The 20,434-nt window shown below is 40.5% G+C and overlaps 1 protein-coding gene and 1 long non-coding RNA gene across 17 annotated transcripts in view; one reads left to right on the top strand and one right to left on the bottom strand.

The window, feature by feature from the left end:
* Positions 1-3,275, bottom strand: part of rapgef2b (Rap guanine nucleotide exchange factor 2b) — a 446,795-nt gene extending 443,520 nt beyond the window's left edge. For all 16 annotated transcript variants that reach the window (XM_078211679.1, XM_078211699.1, XM_078211662.1 and 13 more), the window contains exon 1: positions 1,326-3,275. In XM_078211679.1, coding sequence (XP_078067805.1) covers positions 1,326-1,394 — 69 coding nt within the window. In that variant the 5' untranslated portion in view covers positions 1,395-3,275. The remainder of the gene's footprint in view (positions 1-1,325) is intronic.
* LOC144493040 (uncharacterized) lies at positions 1,651-19,453 on the top strand. The gene is made up of 3 exons (XR_013497671.1): positions 1,651-1,807; positions 17,586-18,169; positions 18,377-19,453. It is a non-coding gene; the product is annotated as an uncharacterized LOC144493040 (long non-coding RNA).
* The last annotated feature ends 981 nt before the right edge of the window (positions 19,454-20,434 follow it).

Here is a 20,434-nt window from a genome sequence, read left to right on the forward strand (position 1 = left end):
AAATTATTTTTTAATAGTTATATTACTCTACAGGCATTTACCATTTTCAGTCAGTGATACTATTATGATATAATAAACTAATCTTGCATTTTGATTCACAGGCATTTAATATTGTACAGTCAAGACAACATGAAAGATCGAGGCTACTGCAAATATTTTTCTAACTTCACTATCACATGACAATAGATCATTGACAATTATCTCCAAATGGTCACCCTATTATTTTTTTTTACATGCTGTCCATCAGCTATCCTACCGCCATTGTTGGTTGCAAATCACATTTATCCTAAACAAAACACTACTAGCCAAGTCAAGTGACCATTTAAGTTTAAGTAATGATTTGGGTGGTGACAATTTTGTATATTCAGGGACATTTTTGTCAGACTAATATTCCTTTGGCAAAGCCCAAGATATTCCTAGAGGTGTCCTTATAACTGCAGGACAAGTGAATTTGTCAGATATTCCTTCCATGTTCAGAATGTGCAATGTTTGTTACAAACATGTACTGATCAAAGCATCACTGACAAATAACCTACCTCAAATAACGTACAAATAACCTACCAAATTAACCTGGTGTTGTGAGACTTCTTACTGAAATAACCTACCATCAATGTATCATAAGGAAATTATAAAATTGGTTCCTGGACAAAACATGCACTTCAATAACTAGCAGTACATTGTGTTTTTAAATGAATTGAAGATTCAATTGCCTTTAAAAGAAAGTCCCTAGATAAAGTAGGTAAACTTGGGTTACACAAAGACCCGATTTAAAAATCACATTATTAAGGAGAATAGTTTAAATGACAGGACACGAAGAAACACAGGTGTATTTATCTCTCGTATGATGCTGGTGCTGACCTATGGTCCCAAATTCCATAAAGCTGCCGTTAGAAATCAGAGGCAGTTATTAAAATTCAACATTATAAATGAAAAATTAAGTCTGCATTTCATGGCATAAGAAACTGAACAGATCAGAAAAAAAACGTATATGAAAAAAAAATCACATTTTACGAGAGGTGGAAAAACACTTTGGAATCTACCCTCGCTTCAACGCCGCACAAAGACATAGGGGCAAAGAAGCATATTTGAGAAAGTATTTCCTTGCTGAAATCTCAGATCACAAAGAGGTAGGTGTGGAAAATGAGGGAGCTATTAAAATATATTAATTTTATTTTTGGAGAGTGATTGTTTTTGTTAATATCATATACGAGTAGGAAGGAGTCCCACCTGCATGTAGTTAAAGTCGGACACGATGGGCCCTTCAGATGGAAGTCACATTCCCATTAAGACACCAACACTTCGGTTTATTTACCCACCACCCTTACCTGTTGCGTCCTTTCGGCCGGGTTCTTCATGACCGCCTGTCTGAAGCTGTTGTCCACATAAGACGCCATGGTCCCGGCTACCGCCCTGTCCGGGCCTGCCTTCCTGGGGCCTCCTCTCGTCTTGTTAATCCTCGGAGGGCAGGCGTCTGGGATTGTGTGCACTCCACCCGCACCCAGCTCAGGCCCCGAGCCCAGCCTCGGTTAGCTCCAGCGGCCGCAGCGACGTCACCGCGATCAGAAGCTTCTCTCGGCTTCTGGAATGCCAGGCCCGCGCTGCCCTGGCAACCGCCACTGTCCACACGGCGCCAGCCGCTCCCGCTCAGCACAAAGCAGCGACTCTATGTAGCGGTACACAACCCTATCCGCTTCCCCGGGATCCTTCATCATCCATCAAGTTATTATTTTATGAAAAAATAAAATAACTTCGTTTCGCTGTCTTGTTCTCGACAGTTTCTGGAATAATCCGACCAACAATACAGCAGGTACTGTCTAATTTTGTTTCAAATAGTACTGGTGTCAAATTATTTCGTTTTTTTTTGTTTAATTCCAATCGAATGTGAACGACCTGAACTAGGCGCTTTGTTTCATCACAAACTGAAAAATCTCCTGGAGACAGAAGAGGAGAGGGAAAAAAAACTCCTGACAAAACTAAACTCCCTAAGAACTCACCCAGAAACTCTCTACCGCCTCCTCATTCTGATCATCCAGAGATAAAAATCTAAATCTAATTTGTTGTCTCCTCCCAAAACAGCCAGAGGGCAAAGGGAAAGAAAAAAATACAACACATGCCATAGAGATGAGAGGATACATCACGAGGTGCAATAGTGTGACTTTATCTGACCATGGCAAAGTTAAAATGGAGTCCAACGCTGGCATGTCCACATCAAGTTAAAATACAAAAAAGTTGGACGGCTGAAAAGAGGAAAGACTCGTTACTGTTTCTCATAATCTGAAGTGTAAATCTGTTTTATCTAAACTTGCCTATGTATGTCAACATTTTCAGTTTGTTAATGCGGTTTGCATACTTTAACAAAACGTTAAGATTGTATATATTCAAAATATACCAAGGCAAGTTGTAATTGAAATTATTCAGAAATAAAGGAAAAATAAGAGTGGGTGTGGCAGTACTGATTAAGGACATCATTTGGTGTGATTTAAGGATGGTTCCGTGACTGAATTTATTCAGCTTTAATTGGGGGGGGGTGGGGCAGAAGACTGTTGGATAGTTGGGATTTTCTTTTAGAGCTCCAAACATTGAAAAGAAGATACGACCAAATTTTTATTTAAGTTTTTTAAACAAAAATCAAATGAAACATTTTATTTTACTTTTTTCTGTCTTTTTTCCCTTTCTTAACCCCATTTTTTTTCTTTCCATCTCTTCGTTTTGTTTTCTGTACCTTTATTTGACATTGAGTTTAATATTTTAACTGACACTTCCTGGTTCAGACTCAGCACTGCTTATTGATTTTTTAGCCTCAGAGGAGATGCATGGTTGTTTGTCCTGTGTATACAGTTCTCAAGTGCTCTGTGGAGGGTCCTACACGTTTTGGCTCTTTTACTTTACTATATGTTCTAGTGCAAAATTCCCATAGAATGTCCATCGCAACTGTGAAGAATGGCCTCTGCCATTCCTTCAGCACTAACTGTAAAATCCAGCCCATTTTGTCATTGTATTGCATTCCAAATTCTTATGTCAATTCCTACCCTAATGTGCTCCTTCTTTAATGGAAACTCAAAACTGTGAAGCTCCTTCTTACTGCGCTCAGCCTTTCTACAATCTATAGCAACAGTAAGTAAATCTGAAAAATAACGGCACAAGTAAACTCTGATGATGTACATAGTTTTAAGTAATGAAATGTAATGAATGTAATGTTTTGTAAATAAGCACTATTATAGGATAAAAATGATTCATTTTTTGCACTGTTTTGTAACTTTTGGATCTGTCGTTTGCAATGTCTTTGAGGTTTTTTTTATGAATAAAGTATATTTTTAAAATAAAAAACAGTAAGTAAAAGGTGGTATCCAATTTTGCATCTCTTGGGTGCAAATAAGCAAGACTATTAATAGTTTTCTCCAGGTACCAGGCCCCAAGAACGTGTCAGTGATTATGGACTTCCATGTGACGGTCCATGTTTATACTTGACAAAATACTGCAGTGGTTTGCTATTTCCTTCTGTAGGTTTTGGCTGACCAGAAGACATTCCTGCTCATTTTTTTAAATTCCTTGGGCTGTGGGTATTGCTGGCTAGGCCAGCATTTGCCCATCCCTAATTGCCCCTTGAACTGAGTAGCCATTCCAGAGGGCAGCTAAATGCCTGTCATAGGCATATTTGAAAGGATTTTTAGGTTGATAATCAATCTGTTTAGCCACATTATGAATGCACTTTCATGGTCACCAAGTCCCAATGTGGAACTTGAACCCAGAGCTACTAGATAGAGATGCTACTTATTGCACCACAGACCTCCATTTATGGACTGACCATGCTAAATTAAGAATTAATTTTGTAACCTTAGACACTGTACACATAACACTAAAAAAAGTATTTCCTGAAGTTCCAGACTTAAATTTATCTAATCCTCATTGGATACAAAAGTAGTGTCCGTGAACTGGTGGGCCACTATTCAAGAAAGGGGAGAAGGATAAATCAAGACACTACAACACAGTGTCTCCGGTATCAGTGATGGGGAAGTTATTGGAAACCATTTTTAGGGACTAAATAAACTTTCATTTGGAGAAGTATGAATGAATCGAGCAGCAAGTGTAAATTTGTTAAAGGCAAATCATGGCTGACTAGATTGAATTCTTTGCGATTGTAGAGAAGGTTGATCAAGGTAGTATTGTAAGTATATACATATATATAATATATAAATGACATGTTATGAAAAGCATTCAACAAAGTGCCACACAAAAGGTTTATTAAGAAGATGGAAGTCCTTGAATTTAAGGGGAATGTGGTGATTGGATACAAAATTGGCCTAGTGTCAGGAAATAGAGTGTGGTGGATGATGTTTTTTACATTTTTAAAATTCTTTAGCATCCCTAACTGGGAGATGGTTTTCAGTGGTCTTTCCTCAAGAGAAATTAATGGGGTGCCATAGCCCCTTTATATGAACAAAAAGAGATCTCACTTAAAATTGGCTAAATTGCAGCTTCCTTGTTCAAAGTGGGAGGAGTCGTCGAGGGGTGCCCAATATTAAGTTGTATCAATTAGCCTCTCATCCTAGCTTTATATGAGAGTGGGTAAGAGGGGACCCCACCTCCATTTGGCTTGATGTTGAAGCTGGCCAGTCTGAGTATTCCTTACATGCTTTTGTTTCTTAAGGATTTCAAAACTGTGCCTGACAAATGTGAGTCTAATAATCATTTACACTCTGAGTGTGTGGAGGATTGTCTGTGAATTGCACGGAGATTTAATTTGACTACTGCTCTTTCTCCCAATCAGAGTAACCCAGATTTCCTACCAGGTCTTTTGGGCCACTGTTTTGATATTTGTAAGGTTCGGAAACTCATTAGATTGGGTGACGTGTTCAGTGGTATCTCCTTGTTATCTTTTGAGCAACTGTGTCAACAATATAGATATCCTGAGATACTCCTCTTTTCAGATATTTGCAACTTATAGAGACTTTATTCTGAATAAAACTTAGCTACATCTTGACACTAGTGTCTCCCAAGTGGAAAAAAATCCTGATATTTATGAAACCAAAGTAATTAATCAGCAAGTTTTATGGCACTTTATGTTCAAGATCCTGTGTGAATATGCTAGAAACTGCGATCTTGGGAGAAAGATTTCACAGTGAATGTTGATAAGGAAACCTGGGGCAGTATCACCAATCACCAAAATACCAATAAAATCTCAGTCTGTAATAGAACGAAGGAGACCCATCTTAAAATAGTACACCATCTGCATATTATGCCAAGCTTAAGACACAGTATAACCCTATTATATCTTCACTGTACCAAAAAATGCAAATTGGTGAGAGCTGATTACTCACATTGGGCGGAATTTTACCAGCACGCCTGCCCGAGGTTCGTACAATCCCACGGGAGGCCAACGGAGAATGCCATTCTTCGAGCCTAGGGGGCGGGAGTGCCGGAAAAATTCCAGCCATTGAGCCTGGATCTGTCAAAACTAAATCCTACTGGTTGGGCATACTTAAAGATCTTGAGAAGATATTTGATATGGCCTTGGAGTTTGATCCTTTGTATTTAATTCTGTGACTCCCAGGCAAAAAGATAATTGATGCCAATGAGAAAAGGCTGTACAACAATGCTAACATTTGCAGCATAGAAAAATATCCTTTGCTCCCGGATTAGTGAGAAGTCTCCTGTTCAGAATTGGCATAAAATTATTATGGAATGTATCTCAGTGGAATCCTTAACCTGTATATTCTGATCCAAATCAGATGCATTCTGGAAAATATGGGGCCCCATCTCAAATAAACAGGTTCTGTAACTTCTGACTTACTCCTACAAGGTTTTACATAGGCTATATAGCACTGCCTCTAATATATTATACATGAGAGTGTGCACCACTTTGCCGTGTTTCCATGGCTTTATCCTATTTTCCCCCACCCTGTTAATTGTTCCCTCTATTTATTTGGTATATGTAGAAGCACTGGGTGTACTGAATATATTGCACATACCGAACCAATCTAGGTTTGTTTCCTCCTGTCTTTTTCTATATATATATAGAGAAACGATCAAGCTGTACTATACCAGTTTTGAGGGTGTGTTGCTTTAGTTGTAAAAATTTAAAAAACTCTAAAAAAAATTATTTCTAGAGGGATAGAATATAACAGCAGAGAGATCATGCTAGAACTTTAAATATTTAGAAAGGGAGGTAGAGAGAAAACAGGGAATTATAGATCAGTAAACTTGATGTCGGTAGTGGGGAAAATTCTAGAATCCATTATCAAAGATTTTATAGCAAAACAGTGGCAGGATTGGACAGAGATTTATGAAAGAGAGATAGTGCTTGACAAATCTACTGGAAATCTTTGAGGATGTAACTAGTAGAGTTGATGAGGGAGAGCCAGTGGATGTAGTTTATTTGGACTTTCGGAAGGTTTTCGACAAAGTCCCATATAAGAGTATAAAATTAAAGCACATGGGATTGGGGGTTGTGTAATGAGATGGATCGAAAATTGGTTGACAGATAGGAAATAAAGAGTAGGAATAAATGGGTCTTTTTCCAAAGGGCAGGTAATGACTAGTGGGGTACTGCAGGGACTCTAGCTATTTACTATATAAATGACTTAAGAGGGAAATAAATGTAATATCTCCAAATTTGCAGATGACATAAAGCTGAGTGGGAGGATGAGCTGTGAGGAGGATACAGAGATCCTTCAGTGTGGTTTGGACAAGTTTAGTGAGTGGGCAAATGATTAGGAGATACAGTGTAATTTGGATAAATGTGAGATTATCCACTTTGGTAGCAAAATGGGAAAGCAGATTACTATCTGGCCATAAATTAGGAGAGGGGAATGTGCAATGAACCCTAGGTGTCCTCGTACATCAATCACTAAAGGTAAGCATGCAGGTGCAGCAGGCAGTACAAAAGGCAAATGGTACGTCGGCTTTCATAGTGAGAGGATTTGAGAATAGGAGCAGGGATGTCTTAATGCAATTATACAGGGCGTTTGTGAGGCCTCACCTGAAATATTGTGCGTAGTTTTGGCCTCCTTATCTGAGGAATGATGTTCTTGCTCTAAAGGGAGTGCAAAGAAGGATTACCAGACTGATTCCTGGGATGGTGGGACTAGCATATGAGGAGAGATTGAGTTAGTTAAGATTGTATTCGTTGACATTCAGGAGAATTGGGAGGGGAGAGAATCTCATATAAGTCTATAAAATTCTAACAGGACTAGATAGGGTAGATGCAAGAAGGATGTTCCTGATAGTGGGGGTTCCAGAATCAGGGTTCACAGTCTGAGGATACATGATAGACTGTTTAAGACAGATGAGGAGCAATTTCTTCACCCAGCCTATGGAATTCGCTACCACAGAAAGTAGTTGAGGCAAAAACATTGAATATTTTCAAGAAGTAGTTAGATATAGCACTTGAGGTGAAGGGGATCAAAGGATAATGGGGTGGGGGGGGAGGTGAGATCAAGCTATTGAGTTGGATGATCAGCCATGATCATAATAGCAGCAATTTTTCTATTATCTCGATATAACTGCTCAAGAATTGCTAAGTCAAGCTGTTATTGCTATTATTGACAAAATTATTGTTGCAACTAATTAATCTCTCATGCTTGAAGATGTCAATGATATCGTTATTAGGGAAGGCAGTCTGAAGTTCAACCGCTCAGTTGTAAGTCAGGTCTTGCTCATCATCTAGTAAATTGGTTGCGATCCTGCCATCTCAATCTCTGTAGAGCTTCACACACAATCTTGTGTGTTCTAACATTCCTGTTGTAATGATGGCCCCTTACAACACCATAGACAGAACCAGTTGCAACCAGTTCAGATTCAATAACGATGTCCAGAAGACCTACACCTGCAGATCAACGTACAAACTAGGGGCAGGAGTAGACCACTTGGCCTCTCAAGCCTGCTCCACCATTTAATAAAACCATGGCTGATCTGACTGTAACCTTCCATCTACCCCATTAACACTTCACCCCCTAGTTTATTGAGAATCAGTATACCTTTGCCTTGAAAACATTCAAAGACCCAGTTTTCGCTGCCTTTTAAGGAAGAGAATTCCAAAGATTCTCTACCATCTGAGAGAAAAGAATCTTCTCATCTGTTTTAATGGGCGACCCCTTATTTTTAAAGTGACTCCCAGTTCTAGATTCTCCCACAAAAGGAATCAGCCCCTCGACATTCATCATGTCAAGACCCCTCAGGATCGTATATGTTTCAATCAAGTCGTCTCTTATTCTTCTAAATGCCAGTGAAAACAAACCTAGCCCATCCAAACTTTCTCTTGAGATTGTATAACTGAAGCATCAATTCTTTACTTTTTTTAATTAAATTCCCTTCGCAATAAACTGTAATTTTCTATTAGCTTTCAGAATTGGTTACTGTACCTATGTACAGACCCTTTGTGACTCGTGGACTAGAACACCCAGAGCTCTGAATCTCAGAGGTCTGCAAATTCTCACCATTTAGATAAGATGCTTCTTTGTTTATTCTTCATGCCAAAATGGGCAATTTCATATGAATCATCAGCAAATTTAGCAACTAAAACATCGATCCCTTCATCCAAGTCATTTATATAAATTGTAAAAAGTTGAAGACCCAGCACTGACCCCTGTGGCACACCAATTAAAATTATAAATTTCTTTCAAGGGCAGTGGGAAACTCCCCCATGCAAGGAATATATCTCAACATGAAGAGGACATTCCTCCAACTAATCTTCTGGGCCTGGTCCATTACTATGACAATCGTATCCTATCAACACTTTGTTGCAAGACTGTGTTCATTTTATTGATCTTAACAGGACTGGCATCAATGATTGGGAGTTAGCCAATTTTTGGCTTCTGTGAAATTGAATCTTCTGAAGCAAGTTATTGAAACCAATTCATCCTGGCAAAACATCATTCATTTCTGGCAACTTGCTGAGTAAGTATGCATTATCGAAGCTGCCTGTATCCTCTTGGATATGCATACGATTTTCAAGCACTAATTGTACTCCTTCATTAAACCACGCTGGAATATATTCTCTATCCTCCATTACATAAATCAATATTGGAGGGAGAAATTGTCAGAAAAGGGCACAACTTATGGTTGTAGGGATACATTTTTAGTTTTCTTCAGAGCAGGTGCTTCCAGTTACTTTATTCTGGTTGACTCATCCTTTTGAATTATTATGCCATTTGTATTGAGTTGTGCTCTTTGCTGACAATTTCTCCTCTCCAAAGTAATTGTTATTCCAGATCAGTGTTGTCAAGTGTACATTGGGCTTGATATTTTATGGGATATACTGATCATCTCATGAAATCTGAAGCTCAGCCAGTGCAGAGCAGTTCTCTAAATCATTTAGAAGCTCAAATAACTGCGCTGAGCCAGTCATGTGTCTGGTAAACATTGCCAAAGACAAATATCTTGGCATGAACTCCCCTTCCTTCAGTCGCAGGTCCGTGATGTCTTGACAGAAGGAAAAAGCTTGCAGCTGTTGATATAATCTACTGGGACTTTGAGTTGTGATCTGGAAGCTCACTTGTTATTCTTGTTGTCCATGCAAGGAAATTGAACAGCTCATTAGGTACCAAATCTTTTGCTGTGTCTAGAGTTACATCCTCAGCAGTTGATGGTCATCTACGTAGAGGAATTATATCAAATCTTATTTGAATTGAGTGCCTTAAGTAACAGTGCAGCATGATATAAGGGTTAGCAATCCGATTTTGAATCTGATACACTGATGGGAACTGTAGCTCTAGGGTCCAAGTGGTATCTGTATTGGTCTTGCTTGTGCTTGCTTCTGAAGGCAAATGTCTGATGTCTCCTCAGCGATTTTACTTGTTACAAGATCCTCGACAAAGACACAATCACTTTCGTTACTCTAATATGATCTGAGAAATTTTAGGAAGGAATGACATTCTGCCATCCTTTGTTTGAGATTATAACAAGGAATCTTCAATACTGTCTTTCTCCAAGATGCATTTTAAACAAACTGTTTAGTTTGTCATTCTGAGAACTCCCGATTCTTCCCTCTATAACCAGATTAGAAATGCTGATATCTTGTCTGGTTGAGGTTGCTTTCTGCAGGATCATCTTCTGTTAAGAAACGCGGTACAGCTCTGATAACAGTGAACAACAAAGAACAATACAGCACAGGAACAGGCCCTTTGGCCCTCCAAGCCCGCGCCGCTCCCCGGTCCAGGATTGAATCCAGGATCCCCGCCCAATTTTCCAGCCTATCTACATACTAATATCCTATCCACCGAGCTGTCCCTCACAGCTACGATGCTTTGTTCATCACAACCTATTAACTCATCCCCACCCCCCCATTCCAGACCATGTGATCTCCAGGAAGAGGCTATGGATATGCTATCTTGCTTAAAGAGCAACAAAATCTTATCCACAAATATGTAATAAGATTTATTCATCATTGCAGGTCTGTGCTTCAAAGAGTACCTTGCTTACTGTTGTGGTCTCACATTGTATCAGCCTCACTTTTTGTGTCTTTTGGCTATGTCTTTCCACAATGGTTTTGTATTTCTTGCAGAGAAAATACTGCACTGGGGAAAGATGCTCTTCAGTCGGAGCAATAACTAGGAAAAGGGAGACAAAGCAATAGAAAGAGAGAGAAAGAGTAAATTAATGTGATAGACACAGTATGGGTCTTCCAAAATCTGATTCTTAAATGTTATAGACCACAAGACATAGGAGCAGAACTGGCAACTTGGCCCATCGAGTCTGCTTCACCATTCAATCATGGCTGATATTTTTCCCATCCCCGTTCTCCTGCCTTTTCCCCATAACCCCTGACCCCTTTATTAATCAAGAACCTATCTATCTCTGTCTTAAAGACACTCAATGACCTGGCCTCCACAGCCTTCTGCGGCAAAGAGCTCCACAGATTCACCACTCTCTGGTTGAAGAAATTCTTCCTCTTCTCTGTTTTAAAGGATCATCCCTTTAGTCTGAGGTTGTGCCCTCTGGTTCTAGTTTTTCCTACTAGTGGAAACATCCTCTCCACATCCACTCCATCCAAGCCTCGCAGTGTCCTGTAAGTTTCAATAAGGTCATCCTTCTAAGGTCCAACGAGTACAAACCCAGAGTCCTCAACCATTCCTCATACAACCAGCTCTTCATTCCAGGGATCATTCTTGTGAACCTCCTCCGGATCCTTTCCAAGGCCAGAACATCCTTCCTTAGAAACAGACTCCAAAACTGCTCACAATACTCCAAATGTGGTCTGACCAGAGCCTTATACAGCCTCGGAAGAACATCCCTCCTCTTGTATTCTAGCCCTCTCAACATGAATGCTAACATTGCATTTGCCTTCCTAACTGCTGACTGAACCTGTACATTAACCTTAAGAGAGTCTTGAACAAGGATTCCCAAGTCCCTTTGTGCTTCTGACTTCCTAAGCATTTCCCCATTTAGAAAATAGCCTATGCCTCCATTCCTCCTTCCAAAGTGCATAACCTCACACTTTTCCATATTGTATTCCATCTGCCACTTCTTTGCCCACTCTCCTAACCTGTCCAAGTCCTTCTGCAGCCCCCCTGCTTCCTCATATCTTTGTTATGACAGCATTCACTCAACGTTGAAGTAAGAACATGAGGCTACAGCAGGTCCACAATTAATAACTCAGATGGCATAACAATTCAATCATGAAGAGTAATATGAATATAAATGTGTATAGGTTGATAGTTTGTATGAAACATTGTAAAATCAAGGCGAATAAATAGAATAGAGAGAAATTATTTTTGCTGGTTGGGGAGTCTAGGACAGAGCATAGTCTAAAATTAGAGCCAGACCATTTAAGAGTAAAATTAGGAAACACGTTTCTAATTTGTTCATGAAATGTGGGCATTGCTGGCAAGGCCAACATGTATTGCCCATTCCTAATTGCCCTTAAGGCAATGGTGTTGAGCCGCCATCTTGAACTGCTGCAGAGCATATGATGTCAATGCTCTGTCATGACGATGTATCGTGTGCAAAATAGAATACTAATCATTAGTTTCATTGACTGGTGTAATGTCTTGGATTGTTTTTAAAAATGAAATTGTTGTGGGAAATGTACCACTGGGTCAGGCTTGAAGGTTTCAAGAATACAGTTTTATTTTAACAAAGCTTCGTGGAGACAAGGCACTAACAAGCAGCAAACCTTCTCTCAATGAGACAATAGGAGCGGTCCATCTTTATACCCTTTACACAATAGATGGACCGGACATCTAGCCATTATCACATCGTTGTAATCAAGTAGATGATCGATTGTTAACACATCGTTATAGACAAATACAGACATAAGCATGTTAACATCGCATTGTTCTCTGAATGGATACATTGATACTAATGGAACAAGACTTCTTCACCGCACGGGACCTTCAACCGATGCTATACACTAGATACATCGATGACATTTTCTTTCTTTGGACTCATGGTGAACAATCACTGAAACAACTCCATGTACCGAAAGTACATTTCCTTCGTCAGTGACCATCACTGGTTTTAGTTTCGGTCTATTCATATAGTAATTTACAGTAATTGGTTTTCCTGCAGTTATGTATTCCTGATCCCACCTGTAGCTAATCTCATTATCTACCCCTATTGTCCTTATCCTAAAGAGTGCCTCAAGCCCTGGCTGGCTTCCTGTAGGATTTGATTCCTGCATGTTTAACTTTGAATAACTGTCTGTCCTTTGTGTTTTAATCTCAGGTGGCTGTCTGTACTGAAAGTCAGTGCCTGTTTAATGTCTCTTTCCCAGGTGACTGTTTATGTGCCAGGCAGCCATTTTATAAAATCTATTTTATACAGATATACCCATCTGTATATTTTTCCCACTTCAAAATAAACAGCTAGAACTGCACTAACACTGTTTTAAAATGACTGCAGAAGTCAACTGATCTACAAATTGACCAGTTTCTAGAAACCTCGAAATATGCAAGAAAGGTACTGAGGGTGCTAAGGATTCCCTATCTGTTTTAGTGACACCTTGATTGCTTTGACAGTGGTAGATCAAAGCTCTTTTATTAATATGAATGGCTCTCCAATGTGTGTGAATAGCTAGCTGTCACATGATCAGAGCCCCAATTGAGAAAAGCAACAGTTATAGTGTTGTCTATTTGTTACAGCAAAAAAGTCTGCAGGATGCATTAGTAGTATCAAGAAGAATACTACAGAATGTAGTATCTCACTCTGCTGTAAGGTTCGGGACCCTATCTCTGTAAGACATTGGGGTACATTGTAGAAATAGAGAATGTTGATGAAAAAGAACTTCAAGCATCATAGCATCCACTTTGGAAAAAGATGGTTTGCATTTAAAAGAGACCGTCTCCAGAAAGACAACCAGCCTATATCGATTACAATACTACTGGAATTTCAAGACACCAAAGGAACATCGGAACGTATATTATGGTTTTTTTCTTATGGACTTTAACTCATCAATTCCACCCTGTAACATGTTCTTTTTTGCAAGCTATTGTGTGCATGTTGTGGATTTTGGGGCATTTTTTTTTACATTTTTGGTAAATCTTATACTTTTACCTGAGTGAGTTTTTAATAAAACTAAACCCATACTTGTTAACACGAGAGACCTTGCTGGCTTATTTCTTCATACAACTTCACAACTTAAAAAAAATCAAACTCTGTTATAACCAACATCATCAGAATCAAAGAATCCCAGTGCAGAAGGAGGCCATTTGGCCCATCAAGCTTGCACTGGCCCTCCTCCAACAGAGAATCTTACCCAGACCCTATCACTGTAACCTCACATATTTACCCTACTAATCCCTCTAACATACACATCTTTGGGCACCAAGGGGAATTTACCATAGCCAATCCACCTACCCTGCGCATCTTTGGATTGTGGGAGGAAACCAGAGCACCCAGAGGAAACCAATGCAGACATGGGAAGAACAAATAACAATACCTCAGTGCTGTTTAGGGAGGGAGTTCCAGGATTTTGACCCAGGAACAGTGATATTTTTCACCAGTTGGTTTGTGAGTTGAAGGAATACTTGCTGATGGTGATTATCTTGCTGATCATCGACAATGATCTTGGAAGTGTGACAGTGAGGATGATGGAGGTCCTAGTGCATAAATGATAAAAAGCTAGCTTGCAAGTTCAGCAGGTATTTGGGAAGGTAAATGGAATGTTGGCCTTTTTCAAAGAGAATGGGGCATAAAAATAGGGAAGTCTTGCTAAAATAATACAAGGCACTAGTTAGATTACACCTGGAATACTGTGACATTTTGGTCCCCTTGGGAAATATATACTGGCATTGGAGGAAGTCCAGTGAAGGTTCACTAGGTTGATCCAGGTTATGGAGGAATTTTCTTATGAGGAGAGGTTAAGTAGGTTGAGCCTGTATTCAATGGAATTTAGAGGAATGAGCGGTGACCTTATTGAGACATATAGGCAGGGGACTTGACAGGGTAGATGCTGAGGATGTTTCCTCTTGTGAGTCTAGGACCAGAGGGCATAATCTAGGTCTCTCGTGTTAACAAGTATGGGTTTAGTTTTATTAAAAACTCACTCAGGTAAAAGTATAAGATTTACCAAAAATGTAAAAAAAAATGCCCCAAAATCCACAACATGCACACAATAGCATGCAAAAAAGAACACGTTACAGGGTGGAATTGATGAGTTGAAGTCCATAAGAAAAAAACCAAAATATACGTTCCGATGTTCCTTTGGTGTCTTGAAATTCCAGTAGTATTGTAATCGATATAGACTGGTTGTCTTTCTGGAGACGGTCTCTTTTAAATGCAAACCATCTTTTTCCAAAGTGGATGTTATGATGCTTGAAGTTCCTTTTCATCAACATTCTCTATTTCTACAATGTACCCCAATGTCTTACAGAGATAGGGTCCCGAACCTTACAGCAGAGTGAGATACTACATTCTGTAGTATTCTTCTAGGACCAGAGGGCATAATCTCAGAGTAAGGGGTCACCGATTTAAGAGAGGTGAGGAGGGATGTCTTCTCTAAGGATAGTGAATCTGTGGAATTCTTTACTGCAGAGAGCTGTGGAGGCTGGATTGTTAAGTATGTTCAAGGCTGAGATATATGTTTAATCAGTAAGGGTTATGGGGATGAGGTGGGAAAGTGGGAGTTGAGGATTATATCAGAGCAGCCATGATTTCATTGAATGGTGCAGCAGGTTGATTCGTTCGAATGGCCTACTTCTGCTCCTACGACCTATAGTCTTATAGTCCTATGATATAAATTGATTGCTACAGGACATGGATAGGCTAGCAGAATGGACAGACGAGTAGTGGATGGAGTTTAATACTGAAAATTGCAGGGATTCATGTTGGCAGAAAGGATGGTGAAAGGCAATATATACCTACTTGCACTATGTTAAGGTTTGTGCACAGACAGTGGGACCTGGGGTTTATGAGCAAAGGTTTTTGAAGGTGACTGGACATATTGTGAGCATAATCAGCAAAGCTTATCGGATCATAGAAGGAGGCCATTCGGCCCATCGAGTCTGCACCGACCACAATCCCACCCAGGCCTTATCCCCATAACCCCATGCATTTACCCTAGCTAGCCGCCCCCCCCCCCCGCCCCCCGCCGACACTAAGGGGCAATTTAGCATAGCCAATCCACCTAATCCACTCATCTTTGGGCTGTGGGAAGAAACTGGAGCACCTGGAGGAACACATGCAGACACGGGGAGAATGTCTATGTGGAATTTGCACAGTGACCCAAGCCAGGATTCGAACCCAGGACCCTGGCGCTGTGAGTCAGCAGTACGAACCACTGTGTCACTGTGCTGCTCGTGATCTTGAGCTTTATAAATAGAACATAGAAAAACTACAGCACAAACAGGCCCTTCGGCCCACAAGTTGTACCGAACACATCCCTACCTTCTAGACCTACCTATAACCCTCCATCCTATTAAGCTCCATGTACTCATCCAGGAGTCTCTTAAAAGATCCTATTGAGTTCGCCTCCACCACCCCTGACAGCAGCCGATTCCACTCACCCACTACCCTCTGTGTGAAAAACTTACCCCTAACATCTCCCCTGTACCTACCCCCCAGCACCTTAAACCTGTGTCCTCTCGTAGCAGACATTTCCACCCTGGGAAAAAGCCTCTGAGAGTCCACCCGATCTATGCCTCTCAACATCTTATACACCTCTATTAGGTCGCCTCTCATCCTTCGTCTCTCCAAGGAGAAAAGACCGAGCTCCCTCAGCCTATCCTCATAAGGCATGCCACTCAATCCAGGCAAATAGAGGCAGTAAGTACAAAAGCAGGGTAATTTTGCTGTACCTTTATAAAGCTTTGATTAGGCCACAACTAGATTATTTAATTCAATTCTGCTCACCACACTTTAGGAAGGATGTGAAGATCCTTGAGATGCTGAGTGAAGATTTACCAGAATGATTCCAGGGAATATTGTATAATATTATGACTGGTTTAGATAGGGTAGGAAAGCCGTTCCCAATAGCTGATGGTACAAGAACTGGGGAACACAATTTTAAGGTTTTGGGCAAGAGATTATAGGGGGGAATGTGAGGAAGAATATTTTAACTCCATGAATGGTAATGACCTGCAGCTCGCTGCCTACCAGGTTGATGGTCAATGATTTTGGAAATTGGCTGGACACATGAGGGAAATAAACCTGCAGGGCTACAGGGATAGAGTGGAGGAAGTGGACTGACTAGATTGCTCTGCAGGGAGCTGCCATGTACTCGATAGTCCAATGGTCTCCTTCTATGCCATAATGTCTCCTTGATTCATTGTAGTAAGGTAATCTTTAAAACTGATGCACATTAGAAGACAGGTGTATGTGAGTTCTTAAATCCAATGATGTCTATAGCTATCAATTAATTTACAAAGTGAAATATCTAATAAATGTTCTCTGCAAAGAAATAGACAGTGTACCTATGGGATGGTTCCTTTATATGTTCATGAATGCTGAATGTGCCTGTTCTGACAAAATGTAATCGACCTGAAACAACCTTCTTTTTCCCTCCACAAATGCTGCCAGATCAGCTGAGTATTTGCAGCATTTTCTGTTTTTATTCCAGATTTCCAGCATTGGCAATATTTTGCTTTTGTTTTACCTTAATCTTATGTTTGAAAATGTACAGTGTTTCAAACACAAACTTTAATGATTTAATTTTTACTTTCAGATTTGATACACCTCTTCTGCCCCACAACAACACCACGCGTCTTGTTAGTAAAAGTGTGAAAAACTACTACCCTTATTCATTCCACACGGTTGAGTGATGTTTTGTTTTGTATGCACTGAGAATATCTAGGTTATCATAGGTGCTTTACAACAAATAGATAGTGGTATGAGCAGAATGTAATAATTAACCTGCTTATTTTCATGATACCTTTGGTATCGGTACTATCACGACATGATAGTGATTACCTGCCGTATGTCACATAAATTAGGAAAATTAAAGTGAAATAAAATGTCTCTAAAATAGATGAAAATGAAACTGAATAAGAGAAACTGGCAATGAAATGGAAGAAAGAAACAATGGTCTGAAGTTATTAAATTCAATATCTGAAGGGTACCGGTTGCCTAGGAGAAATATCAGATACAAATTCCTACAAAGACAGAGATCAAAGATGGAATCATTCACTCTTGCTTACCTTTCTTTTCTTCAGGCAGTTCTTCACGCAACCATAGCAGATGCAACACCGTTGTCAGATCGCCAAACACTCTTTCCACTGGAAACAGATCTACTTGGCAACCATCAACTGTTCTTCTTCTATTCTGAAGAAGAATCATATTGGCCTTGAAAAATTAACTGTCCCACTTTCGAAAGATGCTGCCAAACCTGTTGAGTTTCCAGCACTTTCCATTTTATAACTGTTATTCTTCTCTCCTGAGACCTAAAAAGTAGCTTATTGACATTCCCTTTTTTAATAAAGGGTTTCCATTAATAATATTAAAAGATACAGATGGACACACAGCGAAGCATCCAGCTGAAGAGCACTGAAAAGATGAGGCAAAAGTCAGAAAATGGAGAGTGGGCAGAGTCCAAGGAGGAAGCTTAAACATTCCTTTCTTTGGATTTTATTTCCATTACTTATGTTTGTTTTTTATCCTTGGACTCACAGTGGTGATTCCACCCAGGCTACTGTTTTCACTATATTTTGTCCAGGCCTCTGTACTCGCAACTTTTTCTCTCAAGTAGTTGTACTCACTGCTGCCCTCTCCAGATCTCTGAACTCACTGCTGTCATGATGTGGAGATGCCGGCGTTGGACTGGGGTAAACACAGTAAGAAGTTTAACAACACCAGGTTAAAGTCCAACAGGTTTATTTGGTAGCAAAAGCCACACAAGCTTTCGGAGCTGCAAGCCCCTTCTTCAGGTGAGTGGGAATTCTGTTCACAAACAGAGCATATAAAGACACAAACTCAATTTACATGATAAACTCACTGCTGTCTGCAGAGCTCTATGCTCACTGCTGCCCTCCACAGGTGTCTGTACTGACTACAATGAAAATAAAATACTAATAGATGCAGGAAATCTGAAATAAAAACAAAAAATGGTGGGGGAAAAAAGCAGGTCTGGCAGCACCTGTGAAGAGAGGAATAGAGTTAACATTTCAGGTCAATTCAGCAGTGGCACAGTGGTTAGCACTGCTGCCTCACAGTGCCAGGGACCAGGGCTCAATTCCAGCCTTGGTTGACTGTGTGGAGTTTGTACGTTCTCCCCGTGTCTGCATGGGTTTCCTCCAGGGATCTTTGGTTTTCTCCCACAGTTCCAAGGTGTGTAGGTTAGGTGGATTGGCCATGCTAAATTGCCCTTGGTGTCCAAAGATTTGTAGGTTAAGGGGATTAGTGGGGTAAATACGTGGGGTTAAGTGGATAGGGCCTGGGTAGGATGGTCTGTCAGATGGTCGGTGCAGACCTGATGGGCCAAATGGCCTCCTTCTGCACTGTAGGGATTCAATGATTCTGATTACCTTTCATCAGAACTGAAAAAAATAGATTTAACAGCTTTTTAAGCAAGTACAGAGACAGGAAAGGGAGAGGGGAAAATAACAAAGGTCTGTGATTGGGTGAAAGATAGGAGAGATTAAATGACAAAAAGGATGATGGGTGCAAAGCAAAAGGAAATAGTAATGGGACAAGTGAAGAAACAAAAGATGGGCTTACTGGAGGTGGAAATGGCAACAGCAGAATCATTACCAACAGCAGCTGTCAAAACAAAGTAAAAAAAAATGACAATGCTGGCCTGATCATCAACACCAATGCCCTGTGAAAATATTTTTTTTAAAGTGGGAAGGAAGGGGGTAAGGTGAAGGACAGGTGTTTTTGTTTCCAGAAGCATGTCTTCTGTTTTTATGTCTCTGCTGACTTCTGCCCTTCTCAGGTCTCTGTGTTCACTTCCTATGTGTCTGCACTCACTGCTTTTACTGAGGCTGGTGCATGGCAGCTGGAAATTTGGATGCAGAGGATCCCTGATTTGAGTGAACTCCATTCTATGTAGCTTTGATTTATCTTTTTATTTTTCCTAAGTTGCTGACTAATTTATCGCTGCTGGCCCAAATAAACAGCCCCACTCACACGTTTGTCTTCAAAATCACTGACTGAAGAAATCTGTGCTTGACGCATACATGCAAATGCTGCTGTGTTCTGCATTGTTGATAAGATAGAGTTGCAAATGCTATTTAGTGGTTTGGCACCTGAATAAATGTCTGATAGAGTTGAAACACACATCAATTTTCAAGAGAGAAATAGAGTTAACATTTCAGGTCAATTCAGCAGTGGCACAGTGGTTAGCACTGCTGCCTCACAGTGCCAGGGACCAGGGCTCAATTCCGGCCTTGGTTGACTGTGGAAGTAGCAGTTCAGAGATTGTTGGAACAGGAAGGAACAGAAAGTAGACACAGGGAGAGAGCAAATTCAGAAAATGCAGACAGAGGAAGAGAGCAGGTTCAGAGAGTGCGGAAACAAGAAGAGAGCAGGTTCAGAGTGCGCAGATTTAGAAAATGCAGAGACAGTAAGAAAGCAGGTTCAGAGAGTGCAGAGACAGGCAGAGAGTAGAAGCAGAAGGTGCAGAAACAGAGATAGAGCAAAAGCAATGGCACAAAGACAGGGAGCGAGCAGGTTCAGAGAGCACAGAAACAGGAGGAGAGCTGGAGCAGAGAATGCAGACACGAGGAGAAAACCAATCCAGAGAGAGAAGGCGGGTTCAGAAATTGCCACAGAGGGAGTGAGCAGGTTCAGAGACCGTAGAAACTTGGAGAGAACCAGTTCAGAAAATGGAGAGGCAGTGAGCAAATAGTTTCAAATGCAGAGACAGAGAGAGAGCAGGAGCAGAGGCACAGAGAGAAAACATTCAGAGAGTGCAGAGACTGGGAGAATGCAGGAGCACTGGTGAGGAAACCAGCAGAGAGCAGATTCAGAGAGTGTGATGACAGGAAGAGAGCAAGAGCAGTGGCATAGAGAGTAGGAGAGAGAAGATTCAGAGAGTGCAGAGACAGGGGAAAAATCAGGAGCA

Source organism: Mustelus asterias, chromosome 1 (assembly GCF_964213995.1).
Source record: "Mustelus asterias chromosome 1, sMusAst1.hap1.1, whole genome shotgun sequence".
Lineage (NCBI taxonomy): Eukaryota > Metazoa > Chordata > Chondrichthyes > Carcharhiniformes > Triakidae > Mustelus > Mustelus asterias.